The sequence below is a fragment of the Macaca mulatta genome, chromosome 1, assembly GCF_049350105.2.
Source record: "Macaca mulatta isolate MMU2019108-1 chromosome 1, T2T-MMU8v2.0, whole genome shotgun sequence".
In the NCBI taxonomy this organism is placed as follows: Eukaryota; Metazoa; Chordata; class Mammalia; order Primates; family Cercopithecidae; genus Macaca; species Macaca mulatta.
This window is the reverse complement of record NC_133406.1, coordinates 212,122,327-212,149,573: the sequence shown is the minus strand read 5'-3', so window position 1 is coordinate 212,149,573 and position 27,247 is coordinate 212,122,327. Positions and strand designations below refer to the sequence as shown.

At 43.9% G+C, this 27,247-nt stretch overlaps 1 protein-coding gene and 1 long non-coding RNA gene across 5 annotated transcripts in view; both read left to right on the top strand.

Annotated features, from left to right (window-relative positions):
- The window catches only part of YTHDF2 (YTH N6-methyladenosine RNA binding protein F2), a 35,151-nt gene extending 11,593 nt beyond the window's left edge, over nucleotides 1–23,558 (top strand). For 3 of the 4 annotated variants that reach the window (XM_077995710.1, XM_077995709.1, XM_077995707.1), the window contains exon 4: nucleotides 22,710–23,558. In XM_077995710.1, the coding sequence (XP_077851836.1) occupies nucleotides 22,710–22,733 (24 nt within the window). In that variant the 3' untranslated portion in view covers nucleotides 22,734–23,558. 4 annotated transcript variants of the gene reach the window in all.
- Nucleotides 15,454–18,131, top strand: LOC144334762 (uncharacterized). Its single transcript, XR_013404956.1, has 2 exons — nucleotides 15,454–16,003; nucleotides 17,795–18,131. It is a non-coding gene; the product is annotated as an uncharacterized LOC144334762 (long non-coding RNA).
- Nucleotides 23,559–27,247: the final 3,689 nt, after the last annotated feature.

Below are 27,247 nucleotides of genomic sequence, written 5' to 3'. Positions count from 1 at the left end.
TCCCAGCTACTTGGGTGGCTGAGGCAGGAGAATGGCGTGAACCCGGTAGGTGGAGCTTTCAGTGAGCTGAGATTGTGCCACTGCACTCCAGCCTGGGTGACAGAGCGAGACTCTGTCTCGAAAAAAAAAAAAAAAAAATGCTGGGATTTCAGGAAGATGCTTCTAAGCCCAGTTACCATTTTAGTTAGTACTGCCTTACTTTTCTGTTGGTTACTATTTTCCTTAACATCTTTACATAACTGATTGTAAACTGTTCTTACAATCTTTATTAGGCTTTAAAGAATAAGCAGATTTTATGAGAATGGGGCTCATAGCTCGTTGAGACGGTGGACTCCCTTAGGTGAAGTGTTTGTGTGTGTATCTTTGTAGTATTTATGAGATTGCAAAAGCTTTCATGCCAAATGGGTGGTAACCCCATAAAGAAGTAGGGAAGTACTTAAACTTCATCCTGAAGATGATGTCACAGCTGTTCTACAGTTCCATGATTGGGCAGTATCTTGGCAGAACATGCTGAAGCAGAGCCACAGCCATTTTTGCCTAGTAGTATTACTGACTTGTTCTGCATGATCTAATTGAGTAACATAGAACCTTCAAGCATTGGATCTGTCAGCCTTGAAACTTAGAGCAAATTTTAGTGACATGTTTGATAGATGTGACTTTTATTTTTTTAAACAGCAATATACTGTGTTTAAGGTGTGGTTTACCTTGTTTAATGCTACAGATACTGTTGTGAAACCTTTCTGCATTTATTTAGAACCTTTCCCTAGTTAAGTATTCCTCTATGACATCAGTTTTGTTGGCTTCGTAGTATTGTCAGACTTACTATAATTTACCGGTCCCTAATTATTGAATATGTCAACAATCTATTTTAATATATTTTTTCTAATTAAAATAACACTACACTTTACATCCTTTTGTATAAATATTTATATTTGTTCCTTAGTAGTTAGATGTGTCAAAGGTATATGGATTTTAAAAATAGTATTTTACCACTATTACCAGAAATTCTTAGTAAAGGGGTAAATGCTTTGTGGTCTTGGCTAAGTTTTATATATATTGCTAGATAAATCTTTTTCCTGAAAAGTTGAGGGAATCATTGTGCAACTGTTATCTAGAAGAAGGCAGTGGTTGAGAGCGTTTCTTTTTTTTTTTTTTTTTTTTTCCTTTGAGATGGGGTCTCGCCCTGTTGCCCAGGCTGGAGTGCAGTGATGTGATCTCAGCCCACTACAACCTTCACCTTCCCAGGTTCAAGCGATTCTTGTGCCTGAGCTTCCCAAGTAGTTGGGACTATAGGCAGGTGCCACCACACCTAGCTAATTTTTGTATTTTTAGTAGAGACGGGGTTTCACCATGTTGGCCAGGCTTGTCTGGAACTCTTGACCTCAAGCCATCCACTCTTCTTGGCCTCCCAAAGTGCTGGGATTACAGGCAGTGAGCCACTGCACCCAGCCGCCTTTCTCTTTTGACTCAACTTTGGAATAGTCTGGGAGAAAGGAGAGTTAACTTCCTGAATGAGTGAATTTTTTAAAAAAGAAATTTCATAAAATAATTGGTTTAATTTTTGTCTTGTGTCTAGCCCTTTAACTACAAGTAAAAATAAGGGAAGCAGTCAAGAATAAGGGAAGCAGTCAAGTAGAGAGGACAAAGGACTAATTCTTTTAAAGTCCAGCATCTTGTTAGACTCAATGGATGATGGAGCCCTGGGAGACAAAAATTAATGAAATAGAAAAAAAATAGACTTAATTGGGTACTTGGGTAAATGATTTTTCTGAATAACTACAGAGTAAGTGGAGAGTGAGGGGAGAGTTGAGATACAGAGAAAATGTGATTGTGGTGGCAACAGTTTGAATTTTAGTCTAAAAAAAAAAAAGTCATTGGTATTAAATGGGACCAGATTGACTATATACCCTTTTGTGCTATTGAATTTTTTTTTTTTTTTTTGAGATAGAGTTTCACTTTTGTTGCCCAGGCTGGAGTGCAATGGTGTGATCTCGGCTCACTGCAACCTCCGCCTCCCAGGTTCAAGCGATTTTCCTGCCTCAGCCCTGCGGAGTAGCTAGGAGTACAGGCGGCTGCCTCCATCCCCGGTTAAGTATTTTTAGTAGAGACGGGGTTTCACCATGTTGGGCAGGCTGGTCTCGAATCCTTGACTTTGTGATCTGCCTGGCTTGGCCTCCAGCCACCGCGCCCAGCCCAAATTTTTTTGAGACTAGATTATTCATGTCAAAAGACAAAGCTAGGTCCGGCATGGTGACTCACGCCTGTAATCCCAGCACTTTGGGAGACCAAGCCAGGCAGATCACAAAGTCAAGGGTTCGAGACTAGCCTGCCCAACATGGTGAAACCCCATCTCTACTAAAAATACAAAAAAAATAGCCGGGCGTGGTGGCAGGCGCCTGTAGTCCAGCTACTCAGGAGGCTGAGGCAGGAGAATGGCGTGAACCCAGGAGGCGGAGCTTACAGTAAGCCTACATCGCACCACTGCACTCCAGCCTGGGTGACAGAGCGAGACTCTGTCTCAAAAAAAAAAAAAAAAAAAAAGACAAAGCTAGAACCAATGGATAGAAGTTATGGGGAGAAATACTTTTGTAAATGGAAAACTTGCTAAAAACGAAGTTCTTTTTTTTTTTTTTTTTTTTTTGAGACGGATTCTGCTGTGTCGCCCAGGCTGGAGTGCAGTGGCGTGATCTTGGCTCGCTGCAAGCTCCACCTCCCAGGTTCACGCCATTCTCCCGCCTCAGCCTCCGAGTAGCTGGGACTACAGGCGCCCGCAACCACGCCCAGCTAGCTTTTTGTATTTTTAGTAGAGATGGGGTTTCACCATGTTAGCCAGGATGATCTCGATCTCCTGACCTCGTGATCCACCCGCCTTGGCCTCCCGAAGTGCTGGGATTACAGGCTTGAGCCACCGCGCCCGGCCCGAAGTTCTTAATCACAAGAGAATTTCAGGTAGAAACTAAAAGAGATATGTTATAGAAACTAAACTAGGGATGTTGTAGAGGGGATTCATACATAGGGTAGTCTGGACTAGAGAAACCAAGGTATTAAAGAGGATTAGCTGACTCAATATAACATTTCAGGTTTGTGAAGATGAATTGATCCCATGAAACAGATCTTTTTAGGAAGGTTATTGTTTGTTTCACAGTTTCTGACCTAAATCTTTGTTACACGTAAAATAAGTAAGAACGGACTTGAGGCCAGAAAGCTGTGGATGACAGAAGGGATTGGTGCATTCTCAGTGAATTTTGGTACAGATTGGGTATATGAGTAGTTTTTTAATACATTTACTATGTACATATTAATGAAAAGTTGTTTCCTAAACTGTACTAAAAGGCTTATTAAAGAAATTTAGAGGCTGGATGGAGTGACTCATGCCTGTAATCCCACCATTTTGGGAGGCCGAGGTGAACACATCACTTGAGCCTGGGAGTTCAAGACCAGCCTGGGCAACATGGTGAAACCCCGTCTCTCCAAAAAATACAAAAATTAGCCAGGCGCGGTGGCTCATGTCTGTAATCCCAGCTACTTAGGAGGCTGAGGTATGAGAATCGCTTGAACGCGGGAGATGGAGGTTGCAGTGAGCTGAGATCGTGCCACTGCATTCCAGCCTTGATGACAGAGTGAGACTGTCTCAAAAAAACAAAACAAAACAAAAAACAAAAAAAGAGGCCAGGCAAAAAACAAAACAAAACAAAAAACAAAAAAAGAGGCCGGGCAAGGTAGTTCACACCTGTAATCCCAGCACTTTGGGAGGCTGAGGCGGGCTGATCACCTGAGGTCAGGAGTTCGAGACCAGCCTGGCCAACATGGTGAAACCCTGTGTCTACTAAAAATACAAAAATTAGCCGGGCGCGGTGGCTCAAGCCTGTAATCCCAGCACTTTGGGAGGCCGAGACGGGCGGATCACGAGGTCAGGAGATCGAGACCATCCTGGCTAACACGGTGAAACCCCGTCTCTACTAAAAAATACAAAAAACTAGCCGGGCGAGGTGGCGGGCGCCTGTAGTCCCAGCTACTCGGGAGGCTGAGGCAGGAGAATGGCGTTAACCCGGGAGGCAGAGCTTGCAGTGAGCCGAGATCCGGCCACTGCACTCCAGCCTGGGCGGCAGAGCGAGACTCCGTCTCAAAAAAAAAAAAAAAAAAAAAAAAAAATACAAAAATTAGCTGGGCATGGTGGTGCACGCTTGTAATCCCAGCTACTTGGGAGGCTGAGGCAGGAGAATCACTTGAACCCAGGACGGGGAGGTTACAGTGAGCCAAGATTGTGCCATTACACTCCAGCCTGGGCGACAAGAGTGAAACTCCGTCTCAAAAAAAGAAAGAAATTTAGGAGTGATGATGAAATTTAAGAGTGATTATTTGGGAGAAGTGTTTCCCTTTAAAAAAAATTTAAAATTGGTATGTAATAGTTGTATGTAGTGTTGTTTTGACATCCAGAATACACACTGGACTCTTATTTATTTATTTTTTGGTGGTAGAGACAAGGTTACCCAGGGTGGTCTGAAAACTCAAGTGATCCTCCTGCCCTGGCCTCCCAAAGTGTTGGGATTATAAGCGTGAGCCACACTGTCTGGCCTTGTTTTTATCCAGGTTTTCTTTTGATGTTGGCGGATGTGCATGAAAAGTTTCTCTTTACAAGGATGTTTGTTTTCCTTATAGCCATCTTTCTTCTGACCCTTTTATTTATGCATTCAGTCTTTTTTTCTTTTTTTTTTTTGAGAAATATTTGAAGTGATTACTTTGGCTCAATTTTCAGCATTTAAAAATGCAAGTTTTGGCCGGGCGCAGTGGCTCATGCCAGGAGGTGGAGATTGCAGTGAGCAGAGATTTTACCACTGCACTCCAGCCTGAGTGACAGAGGGAGACTCTGTCTCAAAAAAAAATCATGTTTCTGTGATATAAAAGATGAAAACATCCTCACTTGAGCTATAAATAATATTAAATCCTTAGGAAGTAAATAACCATGTGATACTGTTGGCTCCCATTTGGCATCTTACCACCCCGCCACTGTTTTATTGCGTCTTCAGATCTAGTGAGTGGGCATCCTGTTTTAAACCAGGAGACAAACACGAGCATTTTTTGTAAAATCCTAAGGCCATCTATGTCTATTTTTGCTTGCAGATAAATATACTTGTCTATCTGCCAAAAGGATTAAGGAAATTTTATTTGTATTACTCATCACCTTCCTTGCTTTGTGAATAGATAAAATGCCTCTTTCTGCAGCCTCCTTAAAGGAGGACTAGAAGAGAATAGATAACATTGAATTTGGATCTTTGAACCATGCCCTCTGTATCTATCTTTCAGCAAACGTTTGTGTTAATTGCTAGGATGGAACAGAGAAACAAGGTACCATGTTTACCTTAGAAGCAGAGGGTTTTAGGAGGACAACAAAATGGATACAATATGGGATAAGAACTGTAATAGAGGAATGAATAAATTTTTGGCATTCTGGAGAAGTGATTAATTACTTTGAGGAAATTAAGAATTCATGGAGGCAATAACATTGGAACCATGCCCAATAAGTAATAATAGAATGATAAGCACTCAGATGGCAGCATAGTGCTTGGCACATAGTACACGCAGAAGCTTAGTTATCTTGTCTAACACTATAATTCTCATATTTCAGATAAAGGAAGAGACTCAGAGGTTGTTTATCCAAAGTCTTACAGCTCGTCTTTAACACAAGTCTCTCCAGCGATGTGTTGGAGCTGGCTAGTTGGAGCCAGCTGTTTAGCTTTCAAGAATACTTTTCTGTACGTTAAATTACATTATAATTACCATTGTATTAGAAGATAATATTCAAATTCATTACTCTTGAGGTTATTTACAGCTGTTGTATCAATATATAATATGCTGTTGCACACTGATAACACATTGGTAATCTGAAATCAGCTGTGGTGTTTCTTTTTTTTGTTGCTGTTTTTGAGACGGAGTCTCGCTTGTTGCCCAGGCTGGAATACAGTGCAGTGGCGTGATCTCAACTCACTGCAACCTCTGCCTTGTGGGTTCAAGTGATTCTCTTGTCTCAGCCTCCCAAGTAGCTGGGACTACAGGCACCTGCCACCACGCCCGGCTAATTTTTGTATTTTTAGTAGAGATGGGGATTTACCATGTTGGCCGGGCTGGTCTCAAACTCCTGACCTCAGGTGATCTGCCTGCCTCGGCCTCCCAAAGTGCTGTGATTACAGGCGTGAGCCACCATGCTCAGCCTAGGCTTTTATTTTATTTATTATTTATTTTTATTTTTATTTAGAGACAGTCTTGCTCATCAGGCTGAAGTGCAGTGGTGCAATACCGGCTCACTGCAACCTCCGCCTCCCAAGTTCAAGTAATTCTCACAGGCACCTGCCAGCATGCCTGGCTGATTTTCCATTTTTGTAGAGATGGGGTTTCACCATGTTGGCCAGGCTGGTCTTGAACTCCTGACCTCAGGTGATGCGGCCTCTCAAAGTGCTGGGATTACAGGCGTGAGCCACCACGCCCAGTCTGGATTTTATTCTTTTTTTTTTTTTTTTTGAGACGGAGTCTCGCTCTGTCACCCAGGCTGGAGTGCAGTGGCCGGATCTCAGCTCACTGCAAGCTCTGCCTCCCAGGTTTACGCCATTCTCCTGCCTCAGCCTCCCAAGTAGCTGGGACTACAGGCGCCCGCCACCTCGCCCGGCTAGTTTTTTTGTACTTTTTAGTAGAGACGGGGTTTCACCGTGTTCACCAGGATGGTCTCGATCTCCTGACCTCGTGATCCGCCCATCTCGGCCTCCCAAAGTGCTGGGATTACAGGCTTGAGCCACCGCGCCCGGCCCTGGATTTTATTCTTTACCTGTGTTGTAGTTTAGTTGTAAGGGAGGGTAGTTAATTAGGGAAAAACAGTTTGGAGGATGGGAAGTATGAAATATTTACCAAGCACTGACCTTGTTAGGCACCATGCTAGGAACTTTTGTAGCTTTACTTTAATCTCCATACCAACCTGGGAGGCAATATCCTGTATTTATAGAGAAATGGAAACTTAAGTAAACAACTTATCGAAACATCTATTATGCTTGGTGTGGTGGCTCACGCCTCTAATTCCAACACTTTGGGAGGCCAAGGTTGACAGGTCATTTGAGGCCATGAGTTTGATACCAGCCTGGCCAACATGGCAAAACACCGTCTCTACTGAAAATACAAAAAAATTAGTGAGGCGTGGTGGTTGGTGCCTGTAGTCCCAGCTACTCGGCAGGCTGAGGCAGGAGAATGGCGTGAATCTGGGAGGCGGAGCTTGCGGAGAGCTGCGATCACACCACTGCACTCCAGCCTGGGCGAAAGAGCGAGACTCTGTCTCAAAAAAAAAAAAAAAAAAAAAAAATGGCTGGGCGCGGTGGCTCACGCCTGTAATCCCAGCACTTTGGGAGGCTGAGGCGGGCAGATCATGAGGTCAGGAGTTCAAGACCAGGCTGGCCAACATGGTGAAACCCCATCTCTACTAAAAAATACAAAAATTAGCAGGGCGTGGTGGCAGGTGCCTGTAATCTGGAGGCTGGGGCGGGAGAATCACTTGAAACCAGAAGGCGGTCGTTGCAATGAGCCGAGATCGCGCCACTGCACTCCAGCCTGGCAATAAGAGCAAAACTTCATCTCAAAAAAAAAAAAAATTAGCCGAGAGTGGTGGTGTGTGCCTGTAGTCCCAACTACTCGGGAAACTGACGGATGAGAATCACTTGAACCTGGGAGGCAGAGGTTACAGTGAGCTGAGATTGCAACACTGCATTCCAGCCTGGGTGACAGAGTGAGACTCCGTCTCAAAAAAAAAAAAAAGTATGTGGGAGATGGCTCAGAGACTAAATGAGATACTTTTACAGTATTCTGGGGGAAGAAAAGATGATGAGGGCCTGAACCAGGACAGTGGGAATGGGAAACTGGGTGTGAAGAATGTGGTAGACATATTTGCTGACCAGTTTTTCAAAAACTAGAGAGGAGCAGCAGTTTAGGGTTAGGATTTGGGGATGTATTGGCTTTTGGAAATAGTTTCAGGTGCCTGTGATAGTAGCAGCAGCAAGGTGATAGTAGGCAGTTGGGAATCTGGAGCTCAGAGATTGTTGACAGGAATTTGAATTTTCAACCCTCAGGATAGGTAAAGGCATGGAAGTTTATGACTTCTCAAAGATTCTCGTAATAAGAATGACAGTTAACTCTGTACAGTGTCTAGCATATAGTTGTCTTGAATATGTACTTAAATGTATGTTCATTTAATTCTTGTATTCTTGTGAGGTAGATATAACTAGCTCAGTTTTACTGATGAAGACATTAAAACACAGAAAAGAGTAAATAACTTTGCAAAGGGACATGAGATATGAAAGTAGAGCTAGTGTTCTAATTCTGCAGTGTGGTTCTAGAGCCAACACTAGTGAGAGAAAAGGACTATGGAAGAAATGCCCCAGAAATAACAAAATTTGAAAGATAAAGAGGGAGCAAGTGAAAGAGGTTGAGAGAGAATAGTCTTGAGTTTTTAGAAGGAGAACAAGGAATGGGCTATTCAGGTTGAGTATTCCTAATTTGAAAATCTGAAATGCCCCAAAGTCTGAAACTGAGTGCACACATGACACTGAAGAAAATGTTCACTGGAGCATTTCCTATTTTGGATTTTCAGATTAGGGATACTCGACCAGTATGTATCTACGAATATTCAAAAAATCTGAAATCTAAAGCATTTCTTATCCCAAAAATTTCAGATACAGGATACACAGCCTGTATGGAACTTCAAGCAGTAGGGTAGAGTATACTTACTCAGAGGCTACAGAGAGGTAACAGATGACTGCAGATGCCAGTGATGTCTGTTGAATAAAAAGCTGCTTTGCTGTTAGAAAGTTTTGATCTCCATACTTCATTCAAAAGACTCTGCATGTTTCTTTATCTCTCCAACCTCTTTGTACTCGCAGAATCAGTATCTTTCAACCTCTGTGTTCCAAGCCTTAACAAGCTATTATAAAGCTCTTTTGTTTGCCTAGTATGGACTGTTTTGGTAAATTAGACTATATAAAAATGTCTGAAATACAGAGTTGAATATGAAGAATGGCAGCATTCTGATTTTGATGTGGCTAAAGATTAATCCAGGGAGGACTGCTATTTTTCCATGCTTAAACATTTGTGGGACAAGGGCTAGTTGGCAGTGCATTCTGCTTACCTACAGAAGTAAAGATTACCCCCATAACAGTTTTTAGCATTGGAATTCTTTTTTTCCCTCCAAACGAAACTTTTCTTGGAACCTCATGAACGATTTCTACATGTTCAGCTTGCTTTCTCCCAGAAGATACCTGAAGCATCTCTCCTATGAAGCATAATTTGAAACACTAGACGACAATGAATTTTTTTTTTTTTTTTTTTTTTTTTTTTTTTTTTGAGACGGAGTCTCGCTCAGTCTCCCTGGCTAGAGTGCAGTGGCGTGATCTCGGCTCACTGCAAGCTCCACCTCCCAGGTTCACGCCATTCTCCTGCCTCAGTCTCCCAAGTAGCTGGGACTACAGGCACCCACTGCCATGCCCGGCTAACTTTTTGCATTTTTAGTAGAGACAGGGTTTCACCGTGTTAGCCAGGATGGTCTCGATCTCCTGACCTCATGATCCACCCACCTTGGCCTCCCAAAGTGCTGGGATTACAGGCGTGAGCCACCGTGCCCGGCCTGACAATGAATTTTTAAAAATGGGAATGATGCATGGAAGATGAGGTAGAGGGATCTGTTTTGAGATGAGAGAAGTAGGGTGAGGATTCAGCAAGTTCAGCATCTCTTCTAAAGATGTTGGGTTATTTAGTCTGGGCGCAAGTTTGGAGGGACGAGGAAGAGTTACCCAGGAGGGAGATAGGGAAGGCTTACGGCATTGACTTTGCCTGCCTGCCTTTAAAGGACAGCATGATGAAGGACTGTTCTTGTAGTTCCTTAGGAGTTTTATGTAGAGGAGAAAAAAAAGGTCTGTTCTTTGAATTAGGGCAAACGTGTTCTCTTCTGCTTTTTTACATTCATCATTGAAATCCTGTAAGTCTGCACATGAGCAAGGAAAAAGTGGTAGCTCCGATTGTTGCTTCTTTCTCCTACACAAAGCAGGTAACAGTTTAAATATGCATGCTGCTGCCACCTCGTGGACCAAATTCTAGTTCCTGGGCCCAGTAAGTAGTACCCTAATGCTTTTCATCCCTTGCCGAATAAACAGATAGTCCTTTGTTGAACTGATTTAACTCCAGTTTGCCATTGGGAAAAGATATCAAGGAATTACAGTGTATCAAATGAAACATTCTAGGGCAGCATGTATTAAAGTACTAATTGACAGTGTGAGACCAAGTATAGAAGAATAGCTATAAAAAGTGTAGAAAATGAAAGAAATCACCCATAATTCCTGTACTACAACAAAACTATCTTGGCGTTTTTTCTTTTCTTTTTTTTTTCTTTTTTTGAGACAGAATCTCGCTCTGTCGCCCAGGCTGGGGTGCAGTGGCCGGATCTCAGCTCACTGCAAGCTCCGCCTCCCGGGTTTAGGCCATTCTCCTGCCTCAGACTCCCGAGTAGCTGGGACTACAGGCGCCCGCCACCTCGCCCGGCTAGTTTTTTGTATTTTTTTAGTAGAGACGGGGTTTCACCGTGTTAGCCAGGATGGTCTCGATCTGACCTCGTGATCCGCCCGTCTTGGCCTCCCAAAGTGCTGGGATTACAGGCTTGAGCCACCGCGCCCGGCCTCTTTTCTTTACCTGTGTAATTAGTTTATACAGTTATAATCATCTTGTGTATAGTGTTCATTTCATCCTCTTTTTCTTAGTGCTTTAGGTATAATATTTACACATATTTAGGCATTTGCTGGATATCTATAAGGCACTTGTCATATATCCTCAATCTCTTGTAATAATGCTGTAAAAGAGTGAAGACTCTTCATCTTACAGGTAGAGACCTGAGATTCAATAAGGAAAAACTAGATCACTGCCTAGGAAGTAGAACTGGGATTTGTTTTACCACAAGGCTCTTTCTGTTTTTAGGTCATGCTATATCTTCATACTTATTTAAAATTGCTAATTGGCTGGGAAGGGTGGTTTACACCTGTAAACCACCTAAGATCACTTGAACCTAGGAGTTGGAGACCAGCATGGGCAGCAAATAATAAAAAGAAATTAGCACCTGTGGTCCTAGCTGCCTGGGAGGCTGAGGTGGAAGGATCACCTGAGCCCAGGAGATTGAGGCTGCAGTGAACCAGAATCGTACCATGCACCCTAGTGTGGGCAACAGAGTGAGACCCTGTCTCCAAAAAAATAATAATAATGAAATTGCTAACTGTGTTTTAGTATCTGCTAATGCCTGTAGCCAGTCACCTCTTTGTGGACATATAAAGAGAACGTAATTAGTTGAAACATAAATATTTAAGCACTCAGTTTTAATTTTCCCATCACAAGTATCAAAATGGAGTGAATTAGATCTATTCTATATGACCTCCATGACCATTTGCTGAAGGGTGTGAAAGTTGCTGCCAATTACAGGCAGCAGGAATAAGGAAGAGTGTAAACGATTCTGGATAATGCACAGCGACAGGTTATTGTAAGTAGGACTGTTTTAGTCTACCCCATTGTCATGTTATACATGAACTGCCAGGTTACCTCACTTTGGTGGCAGAGCTAGAATTAGAGCCCAGATAAGTTCTTGGCTAATTCAACATTATGGCAAAAGTTACTTTAGTTGAGTTTGTGGGCCTGCACAGTGGTGAGGAGAGGGAAGTACGCTGGACCTGGATGTGAGAGCTTCAGTGTATAAATTCCAAAAAATGGTAATGGATTTAAAACAACTTTTGAGTCACCTTGAAAGTTTAAAAAATATATTGATAACCTGGGTTCTACTTACAAACTTAACTAAATTAGAAATTTTATTTAGTAAGCTCCCTAGGTATTTCTTGTAGGATTAGAAATGATTGAAGAGAAGTTTTTCAGTTAGTACAAAAAGTACCCTCTGAGAGTTCTTACTTTGAGATTCTTATTCTCCTTTACCTACTGAATGAGCATCTTTGGAGGTAAGGCCTTGGAATCTGCATTTTATCGGCTCTACAGGTGATTCTCTTGTATTTTAAATTTGCATATATAAAGTTGATACTGGTAGAGCCTGAATTACGGATGTTGTGGTCTTGCTAATAAATGTATAGGTACTGGAAAGGCCCAGGGCTCTGGAGGAAGAGTTGGTTTCATATCTGCCACTGTCATGAATACTGAACAAGGAAAATCATCTGAGCCTAAATATCTTTAAAACTTAGGGAAAATACCTAATTGGGTTAATAGGAAGACTAGATATACAATCATGCATCTCTTAGCGATGGGGATATGTTCCGAGAAATGCATTGTCCGGTGATTTTGTCCTGCAAACATTGTGTACTTACGGAAACCTAGATGGTAGAGCCTACGACACACTTAGGCTATATGGTATAGTCTATTGCTCCTGGGCTACCAACCTGTACAGCATGTTACTGTACTGAATAGTATAGGCAGTTGTAACACAATGATAAGTATTTGTGTATCTAAACACAGAAAATGTACATTAAAATACAGTTTAAAGGATATAAAAGGGGACTGGGTACGGTGGTGCATGCCTATAATCCCAGCACTTTGGGAGGCTGAGGTGGGTGGCTTACTTGAGGCCAGGAGTTGGAGACTGGCCTGGCCAACATGGTGAAACCCCATCTCTACTAAAAATACAAAACCTAGCGGGGCGTGTTGGTGTACACCTGTAATCCCAGCTACAGGGGAGGCTGAGACATGAGAATTGCTTGAACCCGGGAGGCGGAGGTTGCAGTGAGCTGAGATTGTGCCACTGTGCTCCAGCGTGGGCAACAGAGCAAGACTTTTAAAAAAAAGAGAAAAAGAAAAAGTTACCTTTTTAACGTCTTTTTAAAAACTATGGCAAACACATTAGCGTAGACCTACACAGCCTCGGGATCATCAATATCACTGTCTTGACCGCCACATCTTGTTCCATTGGAAAGTCTTCAGAAGCAGTAATACACAGCTGTCATCTCCTATGATAATAGTGCCTTCTTCTGGAATACCTCCTGAAGGACCTGTCAGAGGCTATTTTACAATTAGCCTTTTAATAAGTAGTACATTCTAAAACAATGATTAAAAGTATAGTTATATAGTAAATATATATGCCAATAACATAGGTTTTTTTTTTGTGAGATGGAGTCTTGCTCTGTCGCCCAGGCTGGAGTGCAGTGGTGTGATCTTGGCTTACTGCAGCCTCCACCTCCCAGGTTCAAGCGAATTCTCCTGCATCAGCCTCCCAAGTAGCTGGGACTACAGACAGTGCCACTACACCCAGCTGATTTTTGTACTTATTGTAGAGACGTGGTTTCACCATGCTGGCCAGGCTGGTCTCAAACTCCTGACCTCAGGTGATCCACCTGCCTTGGCCTCCCAAAGTGCTGGAATTACAGGTGTGAGCCACCACACTTGGCCGAGTTTGTTATTAAGTATTATTTATTATACATAATTTTACGTGCTATAGTTTTATACGACTTGCAGTGCAGTAGGTTTGTTTACAGTAGCATTACCACAAACAAGTGAGTAATGTTTTGTGCTACATCCTTAGAGTGGCTTCGACATTGCTAGGTGATGGGAATTTCTCAGCTCCATTGTAGTCTTACTGATCCGTCATTGACTGAAATGTCATTATATCGTGCATGAGTGTGTGTGTGTGTGTGTGTGTATTGTTTTTTTTTGAGACGGAGTCTTACTCTGTGGGCACGCTGGAGTGCAGTGGCATGATCTCGGCTCACTGCAGCCTCCACTTCCTGGATTCAAGCAATTCTCCTGCCTCAGGCTCCCGAGTAGCTGGGGCTACAGGTGCGCGCCACCATGCCTGGCTAATTTTTGTATTTTTAGCAGAGATGGGGTTTCACCATGTTGGCCAGGATGGTCTTGATCTCTTGACCTCGTGATCTGCCCGTCTCGGCCTCCCAAAGTGTTAGGATTACAGGCGTGAGCCACCGCGTCCGGCCTATCTATCTATCTATCTATCTAGCTATCTATCTCTCTCTCTCTCTCTATATATATATTTTTTTTTTTTTTTTGAGAGAAGGCCTCACTGTGTCACCCAGGCTGGAGTGTAGTGGTGTGATCACAACTCATTGCAGCTTTGACCTCCTGGGCTTAAAAGCATTCTTTTTCTTGCAGCCTTCTGAGTAGCTGGGACCACACGGGTGCTCGCCACTATGCCTGGCTAATTAAAAAAATTTTTTTTAATCGGGCGCGGTGGCTCAAGCCTGTAATCCCAGCACTTTGGGAGACTGAGACGGGCAGATCACAAGGTCAGCAGATCAAGACCGAGGTGGCGGGTGTCTGTAGTCCCAGCTACTCAGGAGGCTGAGGCAGGAGAATGGCGTAAACCCGGGAGGCAATGCTTGCAGTGAGCTGAGATCCGGCCACTGCACTCCAGCCTGGGCGCCTGGGCGACAGAGTGAGACTCCGTCTCAAAAAAAAAAAAAAAATTTTTTTTTTGTGGAGATAAGGTTTCACTGTGTTGCCCAGGCTGTTCTTGAATTCCTGGGCTTAAGCAATCCTCCTCCTTTGGCCTCTCGGTGTTAGGATTCTAGGTGTGAGCCACCATGCCCGGCCTAATTTTTAAAAATTTCTGGCCGGGCGTGGTGGCTTAATGCCTGTAATCGCAGTACTTAGGGAGGCCAAGGCAGGTGGATCACCTGAGGTCGGGAGTTCAAGACCAGCCTGACCAACATGGAGAAACCCCGTCTCTACTAAAAATACAAAATTAGCCGGGTGTGGTGGCACATGCATGTAATCATAGCTTCTCAGGAGGCTGAGGCAGGAGAATCGCTTGAACATGGAAGGCGGAGGTTGCGTTGAGCCGAGATTGCGCCATTGCACTCTAGGCAACAAGAGCAAAACTCTGTCTCAAATTCTAGTAGAGTCATGTTCTCAGTATTTTGCCCAGGCTGGTCTGAAACTACTGTTCCCAGCCTCCCAAAGTGCTGGGCTTGTAGGCAGGAGGTACCATAGCCAAAATAGATATTTTGAATGAAATATTACAATTCTGCTTTAAATTGGAGAACTGATGAAAAATACTTTGTCTCTTTACCTGGAGAAGTTAGCATCTTAATTATATATAACTTGATGTTTCTGCCATTGGATTTATTTAACTTATGGCATTGGAGACTATAAAGATTGATTCTATTAAACCTTATCAAGCAATGGAAGTAATTTTTGTGTAATCGTATCACTTTTAAAAATACATTTTCCTAGCCAGCACAGTGGCTCACGCCTGTAATCCCAGCACTTTGGGAGGCCGAGGCGGGCGGATCATGAGGTCAGGAGATCGAGACCATCCTGGCTAACATGGTGAAACCCCGACTGTACTAAAAATACAAAAAATTAGCCGGGTGTGATGGCGGGTACCTGTAGTCCCAGCTACTCAGGAGGCTGAGGCAGGAGAATGGTGTGAACCGGGGAGGCGGAGCTTGCAGTGAGCGGAGATCGCACCACTGCACTCCAGCCTGGGCAACAGAGTGAGACTCTGTCTAAGCATTTTATATTATCAGCTGGGGTGCTGAACTTTGGGTTTCTTTCAAGGTTCATGGGGGCATAGGAAAAACTAGTTGAGAGCTCTATAGATTTAATTTTGTGGGAGGGATAAACATTTACCAGATTTTAATGTTAATAAAATTATATCCAAGTAAATATGAATATGCCTTAGTTGTGTTTTATGGCCCACTTAAAAGTGAAGGGAGAGGGAGGGATAGAACAGTGCAGTAGTAAGTAGAAAGGTTATTAAGCTTAAATACAGGAAAGGCAAATAGGCAGATTTACTATATTATGTATATTATATGAAGAGATTGTATATGTGCAGACTTTAACATTGCCACCTTATGGCTCTTTGTATATTTCCTCCAGAGACTGAATTTTCTATTTTATTTTATTTTTCTTTTTTATTTTTGAGACAGTCTAGCTCTGCTGGCCAGGTGTGAGTGCAGTGGCACGATCTTGGCTCACCTGGGTTCAAGTGATTGATTCTCCTGCCTTAGCCTCCCGAGTAGCTGGGACTACAGGCGTGTGCCACCATGCTCCCCTAATTTTTGTGTTTTTAGTAGAGATGGGGTTTCACAATGTTGGCCAGGCCTGTCTTGAGCTACTAACCTCAGGTGATCCACCTGCCTCGGCCTCCCAAAATGCTGGGATTACAGGCGTGAGCCACTGCACCGACCGAGTTTTCTATTTTGTAATCATAGATTTAAAGTGAGGAGGGGCTAACGTAGATGGGTGGATAGAGGTGTGGACATTATTTCTGGTTATTTAAGCCACAGACCAGATCTGTCTGGATTTGTAGTTTCCTAATTCATAGTTAATATCTTTTTTTTTTTTTTGGAGGCAGAGTCTTGCTCTGTCACCCAGGCTAGAGTGCAGTGGCGCGATCTTGGCTCACTGCAAGCTCCGCCTCCCGGGTTCATGCCATTCTCCTGCCTCAGCCTCCCAAGTAGCTGGGACTACAGGTGCCCGCCACCACACCCGGCTAATTTTTTTGTATTTTTGGTAGAGATGGGGTTTCACCGTGTTAGCCAGGATGGTCTCGATGTCCTGACCTCGTGATCCGCCCGCCTTGGCCTCCCAAAGTGCTGGGATTACAGGCTTGAGCCACCGCGCCTGGCCCATAGTTAGTATCTTTTTTTTTTTTCTGTTGCCCAGGCTGGAGTGCAGTGGCCGGATCTCAGCTCACTGCAAGCTCCGCCTCCCGGGTTTACGCCATTCTCCTGCCTCAGCCTCCCAAGTAGCTGGGACTACAGGCGCCCGCCACCACGCCTGGCTAGTTTTTTGTATTTTTTAGTAGAGACGGGCTCACTGCAAGCTCCGCCTCCCGGGTTTACGCCATTCTCCTGCCTCAGCCTCCCAAGTAGCTGGGACTACAGGTGCCCGCCACCACGCCTGGCTAGTTTTTTGTATTTTTTAGTAGAGACGGGCTCACTGCAAGCTCCGCCTCCCGGGTTTACGCCATTCTCCTGCCTCAGCCTCCCAAGTAGCTGGGACTACAGGTGCCCGCCACCACGCCTGGCTAGTTTTTTGTATTTTTTAGTAGAGACGGGGTTTCACCGTGTTAGCCAGGATGGTCTCGATCTCCTGACCTCGTGATCCACCCGTCTCGGCCTCCCAAAGTGCTGGGATTACAGGTATGAGCCACCGCGCCTGGCCTAGTTAATATCTTTAATGTTTTTATTTGAGACAGAGTTTCGATCTTTTTCTCAGGTTGGACTGAAGTGGCGTGATCTTGGTTCACTGCAACCTCTGCCCCCTGGGTTCAAGCAATTCTCCTGCCTCAGCCTCCTGAGTAGCTGGGATTATAGGTGCCTGCCACCAGGCCCGGCTACTTTTTTATTTTTTATTTTTACTTTTTATTTTTGAGATGGAGTCTCGCTCTGCTGCTCAGGCTGGAGTGCAGTGGTGCGATCTCGGCTCAGTGCAATCTCCGCCACCCGGGTTCAAGTGATTTTCCTGCCTCAGCCTCCCTAGTAGCTGGAATTACTGGTATGTGCCACAACTGTGGCTAATTTTGTATTTTTACTGGAGACGGGGTTTCTTCATGTTGGTCAGGCTGGTCTCAAACTCCTGACCTCAGGTGATCTGCCTGCCTCTGCCTCCCAAAGTGCTGAGATTACAGGCATGAGCCACTGTGCCCGGCCCAATTTTTAATTTTTATTTACTTTTATTTTTATTTTTTTGAGATGTAGTTTTGCTCTGTCACCCAGGCTGGAGTGCATGACGTGATCTTGGCTCACTGCATCCCCTGCCTCCTGGGTTTAAGCAATTCTCTGCCTCAGCCTCCCGAGTAGCTGGGATTACAGGAGCCCACCACCACGCCTGGCAAATTTTTTTTGCATTTTAGTAGAGACAGAGTTTCACCATGTTGCCCAGGCTGATCTTGAACTCCTGACCTCGTGATCCACCCGCCTCGGTCTCCGAAAGTGCTGGGGTTACAGGCATGAGCCACTGCGTCCAGCCCCAATTTTTTTATTTCTAGTAGAGATGGGGTTTTGCCATGTTGGCCATGCTGGTCTCGAACTCTTAACCTCAGGTGATCCACCCTCCTCGTCCTCCCAGAGTGCTAGGATTACAGGCGTGAGCGCCTGTGCCGGGCCTTAATGTTTTTTGTTTTTTTTTTTAAGATGAAGTCTCACTATGTTCTCTAGGCTGCAGGTCAGTGGCTATTCACAGGTGTGATCATAGTTCATTACAGACTCAAATTCCTGGGCTCAGATGATTCTGTTGCTTTCAGCCTCCCAAGTAGCTGGGACTGAATAAGGTGTAAGCCCTCTGTGCCTGATTTAAATTCATCTTCATCTGTCACCCATACTGGAGAGCAGTGGTGCAGTCTCGGCTCACCGCAGCCTCCTGCCTCAGCCTCCCCAGTAGCTGGGACTGCAGGTGTGTGCTAGCACACTGGTAATTTTTGTATTTTTTTTTTTGTGGAGATGAAGTTTTGCCACCTTGCCCAGGCTGTTCTCGAACTCTGGCCTTAAGTGATCTACCTGCCTTGGCCTCAAAGTACTGAGATTACAGGCATGAGCCACCGCATGCAGCCTGTAGTTATATAAGCATTGAAGTTTTATTAAGTGTTAAACATAACTTAGTGTACCTTTTTTGCAGAAGAAATAATTTCTTCCCTTCCTCCCAGTTTTATGTTTTGAAATACATTAAAAAAAATTTTTTTTGAGAGACAGGGCCTCTGTCACCCAGGCTGCCAGGCTGGATTGTAGTGGTGGCATCCTAGCTCACTGTAACCTCCGACTCCTGGGTTCAAGCTCTCTTCCCACCTCAGCCTCCCAAGTAGCTAATCCAAGTAGCTAGGATTATAGGCATGCACCACCACATCCAGCTAAGTTTAAATTTTTTTATTTTATTTTATTTTTTTCGGTAGAGATAGGGTCTCACTATGTTGCTAAAGGCTGGTCTTGAACTCCTGGCCTCAAGCACTTCCCCTGCCTCAGCCTTCCAAAGTGTGAGCAGCAGATGTGAGCTACCATGCTGGGCGTTGAAATAATTTCAGATTTACTCTTCCTCATTTGCCACATTTGCTTTATCATTTGAATGTTTTTGAAAATGTGTGTATATAATGTTTTCCTGAGCCATTTGAGAGTTACGGTCTAGACATCATGTCATCTCTCCTAGGTATTTTGGTGTGTAGTTCCCCAGAACAAAGACATGCAGTTACATAACCACAGTGCATTTATCAAAATCAGGAAATTTAATCGAGACAATGTTGTTACCCACAGATCTTATTCAGACTTTATCAGTTGTCTTAATGTCCTTGATAGCAGTTTTTTTGTGGTCCAGGTTCCAGTCCATGAACATTTGGAGACCATGGTTTCTTGTCTCCTAAGTTGTTATTTGTTGTTTTCATTGTTTTGAGACAGGGTCTCATTCTGTTGCCTGGGCAGAGTGCAGTGGCACGATCATGGCTCACTGCTGCCTTGACCTCCCTGGACTTAAGTGATTTCCCAGGTTGCTGGGACTGTAGGTGCATGCCACCACACCCAGCTAATTTGTGTCTGTGTGTATTTGTAATGTAAGACACAGGCTTTGCCATGTTGCCTACGCTGGTCTTGAACTCCTGTGCCCAAGCTATCTGCCAGCTTCCGCCTCCCAAAGTGCTGGGATTACAGGAGTGAGCTACTGCGCCCAGCCCTCCTTAGTCAGTCTTCACTGGTTTGAAGTGAAGTTGTATCCTTCTCAGTGCATCATACTGGGAAGTACAAGATGTCTGTTTATGCCATTACTGATAAAGTTAACTTTGGTCACTTTGGGTAAGGTATTGTCCACCAGGTTCTCCACTTAATTTTTTTTTTTTTAATACGTGGGAAAATAGTTTGACACTATGTAAATAATTTGTTTCTCATCAAACCGTCTCCTTTTAATTCTAGCATTGATTGATAATTCTTGCTTGATTAAGGTATTACTATGATAGGTGTTCACTTATCATTCATTAATATTATGTAACGCTCAAGTCACAGATTTGGCCAGCGGGAGGTCCTTCAAGAAGGATCCTACTGATGCCCTGGATTCTCACTCTGTTTCCAATCTATACTTTTCCTTCTCTCTCTCTCTCTTTTTTTTTTTTTTTTTTTGAGACGGAGTCTCGCTCTGTTGCCCAGGCTGGAGTGCAATGGCGTGATCTCCGCTCACTGCAAGCTCCGCCTCCCGGGATCCCGCCATTCTCCTGCCTCAGCCTCCTGAGTAGCTGGGACTACAGGCGCCCGCCATCGCGCCCGGCTAATTTTTTTGTATTTTTAGTAGAGACGGGGTTTCACCGTGTTAGCCAGGATGGTCTCGATCTCCTGACCTTGTGATCCGCCCGCCTCGGCCTCCCAAAGTGCTGGGATTACAGGCGTGAGCCACCACGCCCGGCGCCTCTTTTTTTTTTTTTTAAAGATTGGGTCTCATTTTGTCACCCAGGCTGGAGTATAGTGGTGCGATCAGGGCTCACTACAGCTTTGACCTCCTGGGCTTAAGCCATCCTTCCACTTCACCCTCCCAAGTAGCTGGGACCACAGGCACATGCCACCACCATGCCTGGCTAATTAAAATAATTTGTTTTGGTAGAGACAGGGTCGCCATATATTGGCCAGGTTGGTCTTGAACTCCTGGCCTCAGGCAGTCTATCTGCCTTGGCCTCCCAAATTGTTGGGATTACAGGTGTGAGCCACCACTCCTGGCTGTCTTCGTGTTGTTGTGCTAAAATTGAGAAAGTTTGACTTTTGAAGCAGTATTGAACATAGGTATTTGTGAGACTTAAAATTGTACATTATAAAGAGGAACAAATTGGTGTTTAAAGAATGAGACAATGCTGTAGTAAGTATAATTACATGATGCTGTTTTGAATTTTTTCTTGACAATTTTAAATGCTATTAAGCATGCCGACAACTTAAATATAATAAACATGTTTCTTAGGAAAAAGCACATCTGTAGTCTAAGTTTCTAATTCAGTGTTACAATTTGGGAAAAATAATTTATTGTCTGTATTTCTAGGGTTGCATTAAGAGATAATAGGTGGAATTTTGTTTTATTCATTTTTATTTTATTTATTTATTTATTTATTTGAGATGGAGTCTCGCTTTGTCTCCCAGGCTGGAGTGCAGTGGCACTATCTCGGCTCACTGCAAGCTCTGCCTCCCAGGTTCACGCCGTTCTCCTGCTTCAGCCTCCTGAGTAGCTGAGACTACAGGTGCCCGCCACCATGCCCAGCTGATTTTTTGTATTTTTAGTAGAGATGAGGTTTCACCATGTTAGCCGGGATAGTCTCGATCTCCTGACCTCATAATCCGCCCGCCTCGGCCTCCCAAAGTGCTGGGATTACAGGCGTGAACCACCGCGCCCAGCTGGAATTTTATTTAAAAGTCAATCTTAGCCTGTTATCCACTTCTTAACTTGTAAGCAGTTTTTTTTTTTTTTTTTTTTTTTTTTTTTTTTTTTTTTTTGGGAGATAGTCTTGCTGTGTCGCCCAGGCTGGAGTGCAGTGGTGTGATCTCGGCTCACTGCAAGCTCCGCCTCCCGGGTTCACGCCATTCTCCTGCCTCAGCCTCCCGAGTAGCTGGTACTACAGGTGCCCGCCACCATGCCCGGCTAATTTTTTGTATTTTTAGTAGAGATGGGGTTTTACCATGTTAGCCAAGATGGTCTCAATCTCCTGACCTCATGATCCACCTGCCTCTGCCTCCCAAAGTGCTGGGATTACAGGCTTGAGCCACCACGCCCAGCCATAAACAGTGATTCTTAAGAAAATGAGCATTGGGATTTATTTCAGGGAAAACATAAGTATTGTAGTTGGATTACCACCTCCCTAGGGAAAGAGGCCAAATGTGTGGGTTTTTTTTTTTTTTTTCCATCTGTGGACCAAGGGCTTTCTGTATGTCAGCTTATTAATTCTCCATAACCCTGTGAGATACTTATCTTCACTTTACAGAAAAGGAAATTGAGGGCTTATGAGTATGTCCAAGGCCTTGGGACTAGTTTGGGATTTGAATTTAGGTCAGTCTGACTCTTAACACTCTAGTGTACTATGTATGTATGTATACTGCTTTATCTGACCAGTCATGTATGTTTGGGTTACTTCCATCAGGCCCATATTTTTGGGGGGCCTGACAACTAAGTATTAATCTAAACAGTAATTTAATAGGAAAGCATGTAATGAATTTTCTTTTTTTTTTTTTTTTTTTTTGAGACGGAGTCTTGCTCTGTCCCCCAGGCTGGAGCGCAGTGGCCGGATCTCAGCTCACTGCAAGCTCCGCCTCCCGGGTTCACGCCATTCTCCCGCCTCAGCCTCCCGAGTAGCTGGGACTACAGGCGCCCGCCGCCTCACCCGGCTAGTTTTTTTGTATTTTTTAGTAGAGACGGGGTTTCACCGTTTTAGCCAGGATGGTCTCGATCTCCTGACCTCGTGATCCGCCCGTCTCGGCCTCCCAAAGTGCTAGGATTACAGGCTTGAGCCACCACGCCCGGCCTGAATTTTCAAGTCAAAAATAATTTTGCATTAAGATGTTGAAGTGTTTAAAACAAAGTAAAAGCCAGTTTTTCTTTGTGGGGAATGTTCTACTTAGAATAATTAATTTTCTAATAATTCTAAATAATTAAATTTCTGTTGTTACTCTGTGAAGTTTTTAAATTCATAAGCAAGCATGTTCAGATAATTTTTAACCATTTCACCTTTTTTCTTACCTCTGTAGGAACGTCAAGGTCGTGGGAAATAAAAGGCAGTTCTACACAGACTGCAGCAACGGTTGCATCTGCATATCCTAAGAGGAAAAAATGACCTTCAAGAGAATTAGGACTTTTTTCTTAATTTCACTGACTTCAGAGACGATTGCAGACTTGCAGTTTAAGTATTGGAATTTCACAAAAGACATAGGACTTAACTGGAAAATGAAAAAAAAAAAAGAAAAAGAAAAAACTAAACAAAAAATCCCTCTAGGTAGTTTAGGTGAAAAATGTCCCTTTTATTTTGGCTTTGGTTGTGATTTCAGAGCATAATGCTTTGTTTTTTTGTCTTTTTACTATGTTTTTCGGATTTTTAAGTCCGTAAGTGCATACAGTTTTCTCTAATTTTTAAACCCTTTCCTCCTCCCATTTTGACATTTGCACTTGGAGAACACTTGAGTTGTGAAGGTTTTGGGCATCCACCCCAGAAAGTGGGAATTTGATTTTACCCTTCCGAACTGGAAGAACATTTTTATGAAGAATTTTTGTCCGGGAGAATATAACAGTGTTACCCAAGGTTGTGTCTTTAAGGGTGGTTCATTTTCTCTGACCTTTTGTTACTCAAAGTAAAGTACTAGGAGTCCTAAGAAATGTTCTGTTCTTGTACATTATACTGATTAAGTCAGGATTAATTTGATTTCAAAGCTAAGAACAGTGGTAAAAACTCGTTTACAGAAATGCATTTTGGAAGAGAAAAATACTGTAAAACGTGTAGTGAATGTTTCTTCAGTTTCTTGTTCAGCCAATGAGGAAAGGGCATTGCCTTTCTTTTTACCATTAATCACTTCTCAATAAACGTGAGATCCTGTTGAGCATCACTTCTAGTACCATTTAGTATTATTTGAGTCTGCTGTATTTTATGAAATATTTGGAGTATAAGGTATAACAGGTGAGATGGCAACTAATTTTAGAGCGTTTGTGCTGAGAGTAAACACTTCAGGCTTGCTTTGTATTCAGGGCCGGTTAACTAGGACCTCTGCAAAAGCAAGGTGGGCCAATATTCATAATGCTTTATTTCTAGATACTTTGCAGAGAATGTAGAGTCATTGCTAAATCATTTGTTCAACAAATAATAGACTGTTGGGTGCCTGGCACTATGCTTAACTCTGTGGAATTTGGCCAGTTATCTTTGATGCAGAGGAAGTAGAGCCCAGGAAATAAGTGTTCAATTTGAAATATGGTTTTAGACAATATTCCATATGGATGCAGATCCCTGACAATAAAATTTCTGTGGGCTTGGGTCTTTGGGAACCTTGTAACAACTGTAATAGCATTTAATTTCTTCTTTATATTTTCAACAGTTTTAGAGGCTTCTCTATCTTAAAAGATTGTTACCTCTTAAGATGTTCCCATTTTAGGCTGGGCACAGTGGCTCATGCCTGTAATCTCAGGACTTTGGGAGGCTGAGGCAGGTGGATTACTTAAGGTCAGGAATTTGAGACCAGCCTGGCCGACATGGTGAAACCCTCTCTCTACAAAAATTAGCTGGGGGATGGTGGTGCATGCTTGTAATCCCAGCTACTTTGGAGGCTGAGGCAGGAGAATCGCTTGAACCCAGGAGGTGGAGGTTACAGTGAGCCAAGATTGCACCACAGCACTCCAGCCTGGTGACACAGCAAGACTCTGTCTCAAAAAAAAAAAAAAAAAGTTTCCATTTTAGAGTTGCATGTGTGAAAACATCTAAATACTAAGAAAGGATTATAGAAATGGATTTTAATACTGTTGGACAGAGTTGTGCCCTCAAAATTACTGAGTTCTACACAGCCCAGGATAGTAAAGTCAGGAGTGCCAATAAAATTGTTAAATACTGGTTTCTAAATTCCTTCCGGCCGGGCGCGGTGGCTCAAGCCTGTAATCCCAGCACTTTGGGAGGCCGAGGCGGGTGGATCACGAGGTGAGGAGATCGAGAACTATCCTGGCTAACATGGTGAAATCCCGTCTCTACTAAAAATACAAAAAACTAGCCGGGCGTGGTGGCGGGGCCTGTAGTCTCAGCTACTTGGGAGGCTGAGGCGGGAGAATGGCGTGAACCCGGGAGGCGGAGCTTGCAGTGAGCCGAGATCACGCCACTGCACTCCAGCCTGGGAGACACAGCGAGACTCCGTCTCAAAAAAAAAAAAAAAAAAAAAAAAATTTCCTTCCTTCCTCTCCTTTGTCTCCTTCCTCTCCTTCCTCTCCCCCCTCTCCCCCTTCCCCCCCTTCCTTCCTTTTTTTTTTTTTGAGACGGAGTCTCGCTCTGTCGCCCAGGCTGGAGTGCAGTGGCCGGATCTCAGCTCACTGCAAGCTCTGACTCCCGGGTTTACACCATTCTCCTGCCTCAGTCTCCCGAGTAGCTGGGACTACAGGCGCCCGCCACCTCACCTGGCTAGTTTTTTGTATTTTTTAGTAGAGACGGGGTTTCACCGTATTAGCAAGGATAGTCTCGATCTCCTGACCTCATGATCCGCCCGTCTCGGCCTCCCAAAGTGCTGGGATTACAGGCTTGAGCCACTGCGCCCGGCCTGAGCCACCACGCCCGGCCCTTCCTTTCTTTCCTTCCCCTCCCTCCCTCCCTTCCTTCCTTTTTTTCCTTACTTCCTTTTTTCCTCTTTCCTTTTCCTCCTTTCTTTCCTTCTCTCCCCTCTCTCTCCCTCTTCTTCCCCTCTTTTATTCTCTTCCCCTCTTTTCTTTTCTTTTTTCGACACGCAGTCTCACTCTCCCTGGCTGGATTGCAGTGGTGCGCTCTCGACTCACTGCAACCTCCACCTCCCAGGTTCAAGCGATTGTCCTGCCGCAGACTCCCGAGTAGCTGGGATTACAGGTGTGCACCACTACATCCAGATAATTTTTGTACTTCTAGTAGAGACGGGGTTTCACCGTGTTGGCCAGGCTGGTCTCCAACACCCAACCTCAGGTGATCTGCCCACCTTGGCCTCCCAAAGTGCTGGGAATACAGGCATGAGCCACCGTGCCCAGCCAATAGCACCATTGTTGACATTTGCAGTCAAAAGCTTTTCTTGGCCTGTCAGAGGCACAGTACAATATTCCTGAATATTTCTGGCTGCCATCCTTTTTGAAGCAGTTTTACCCCGAATTTTGGGGAGTTCCTTGTGTTTTTATCAGTAGGAAGGTGCTAGATTTCCTAGTAATATGTGTGGCACTCATCGTTTTCACTTTCAGCCCAAACTTCTGTGACTTCTAGAGGACTCCCTCGGGCTTCTGTAGTATTGACCTTGAAAAGGGAAAAAATCCAGAGAAAAGCAAATTGAAAAGGAATTTTAACTAGATTTTCCTGCATAGTATTTCAAGTTGGATATGAGATTATTCGAGATGATTATTTGCAATTTGAAATGTTAGCAACATAGTAGTTCCCAGTCTTTCATAGCAAATGTAGAAAGTACTGTTTCAGCTTTAAGAGTAGACTGAGGCCGGGGGCGGTGGCTCACGCCTGTAATCCCAGCACTTTAGGAGGCCAAGGCAGGCGGATCACGAGGTCAGGAAATCGAGACCATCCTGGCTAACACGGCGAAACCCCGTCTCTACTAAAAATACAAAAAAATAAGCCGGGCATGGTGGTGGGTACCTGTAGTCCCAGCTACTTGGGAGGCTGAGGCAGGAGAATGAACCTGGGAGGCGGAGCTTGCAGTGAGCCAAGATCACGCCACTGCACTCCAGCCTGGGAGACACAGCGAGACTCCGTCTCAAAAAAAAAAAAAAAAAAAAAAAACTGAAAAGAATTTGGAGCCCCTAACAAGGTTATATACTTAGCCTTCCCTTTTGGATTTGTGTATTTTAGAAAAACCACATTGGCTTTTCCTGTAGTATAAAAAATTAGACTGTTCTTTACTAAAGACTCCAAAATGCAACTAAACCAGTTTTCTTATTGTTAAAGACAACTTTGCCAGTATTTTTAATAGAGACAGGGTTTCACCATGTTGGCTAAGCTGGTCTGGAACTCCTGACCTCAAGCGATCCACCTGCCTCAGCCTCCCAAAGTGCTAGGATTACAGGCGTGAGCCACTGTGCCTGGCACCAGCCTCAGGCTGGGCACGGTGATTCACGTCTGTAATCCCAGCACTTTGGGAGACCGAAGCAGGTGGATCACCTGAGGTCAGGGGTTTGAGACTAGCTTGGCCAACATGGTGAACCCCGTCTCTACTAAATATACAAAAGTTAGCTGGGTGTGGTGATGTGCACCTGTAATCCCAGCTACTCAGGAGGCTGAGGCAGGAGAATTGCTGGAACCTGTGAGGCAGAGGTTGCATTGAGCTGAGATCACGCCACTGCACTCCATCCTCTGAAAATAAATTTCGCTTTCCCTCAATTTTATTTTAGCTGTATTTGATTGGTTATCTTCTCTTAGTGTGTTCCATTATATAAAACATTCTGGAATAATTTTAGACTTACACAAACAGTATGGAGAGTTACCATACCCTTCACTCAGCTTTTCCCAAATGTTAACATCTTAAATAACCATAGTAAAATTATCAAGACTAGCAAATATTGATGCAGTACTGTTAACTAATTT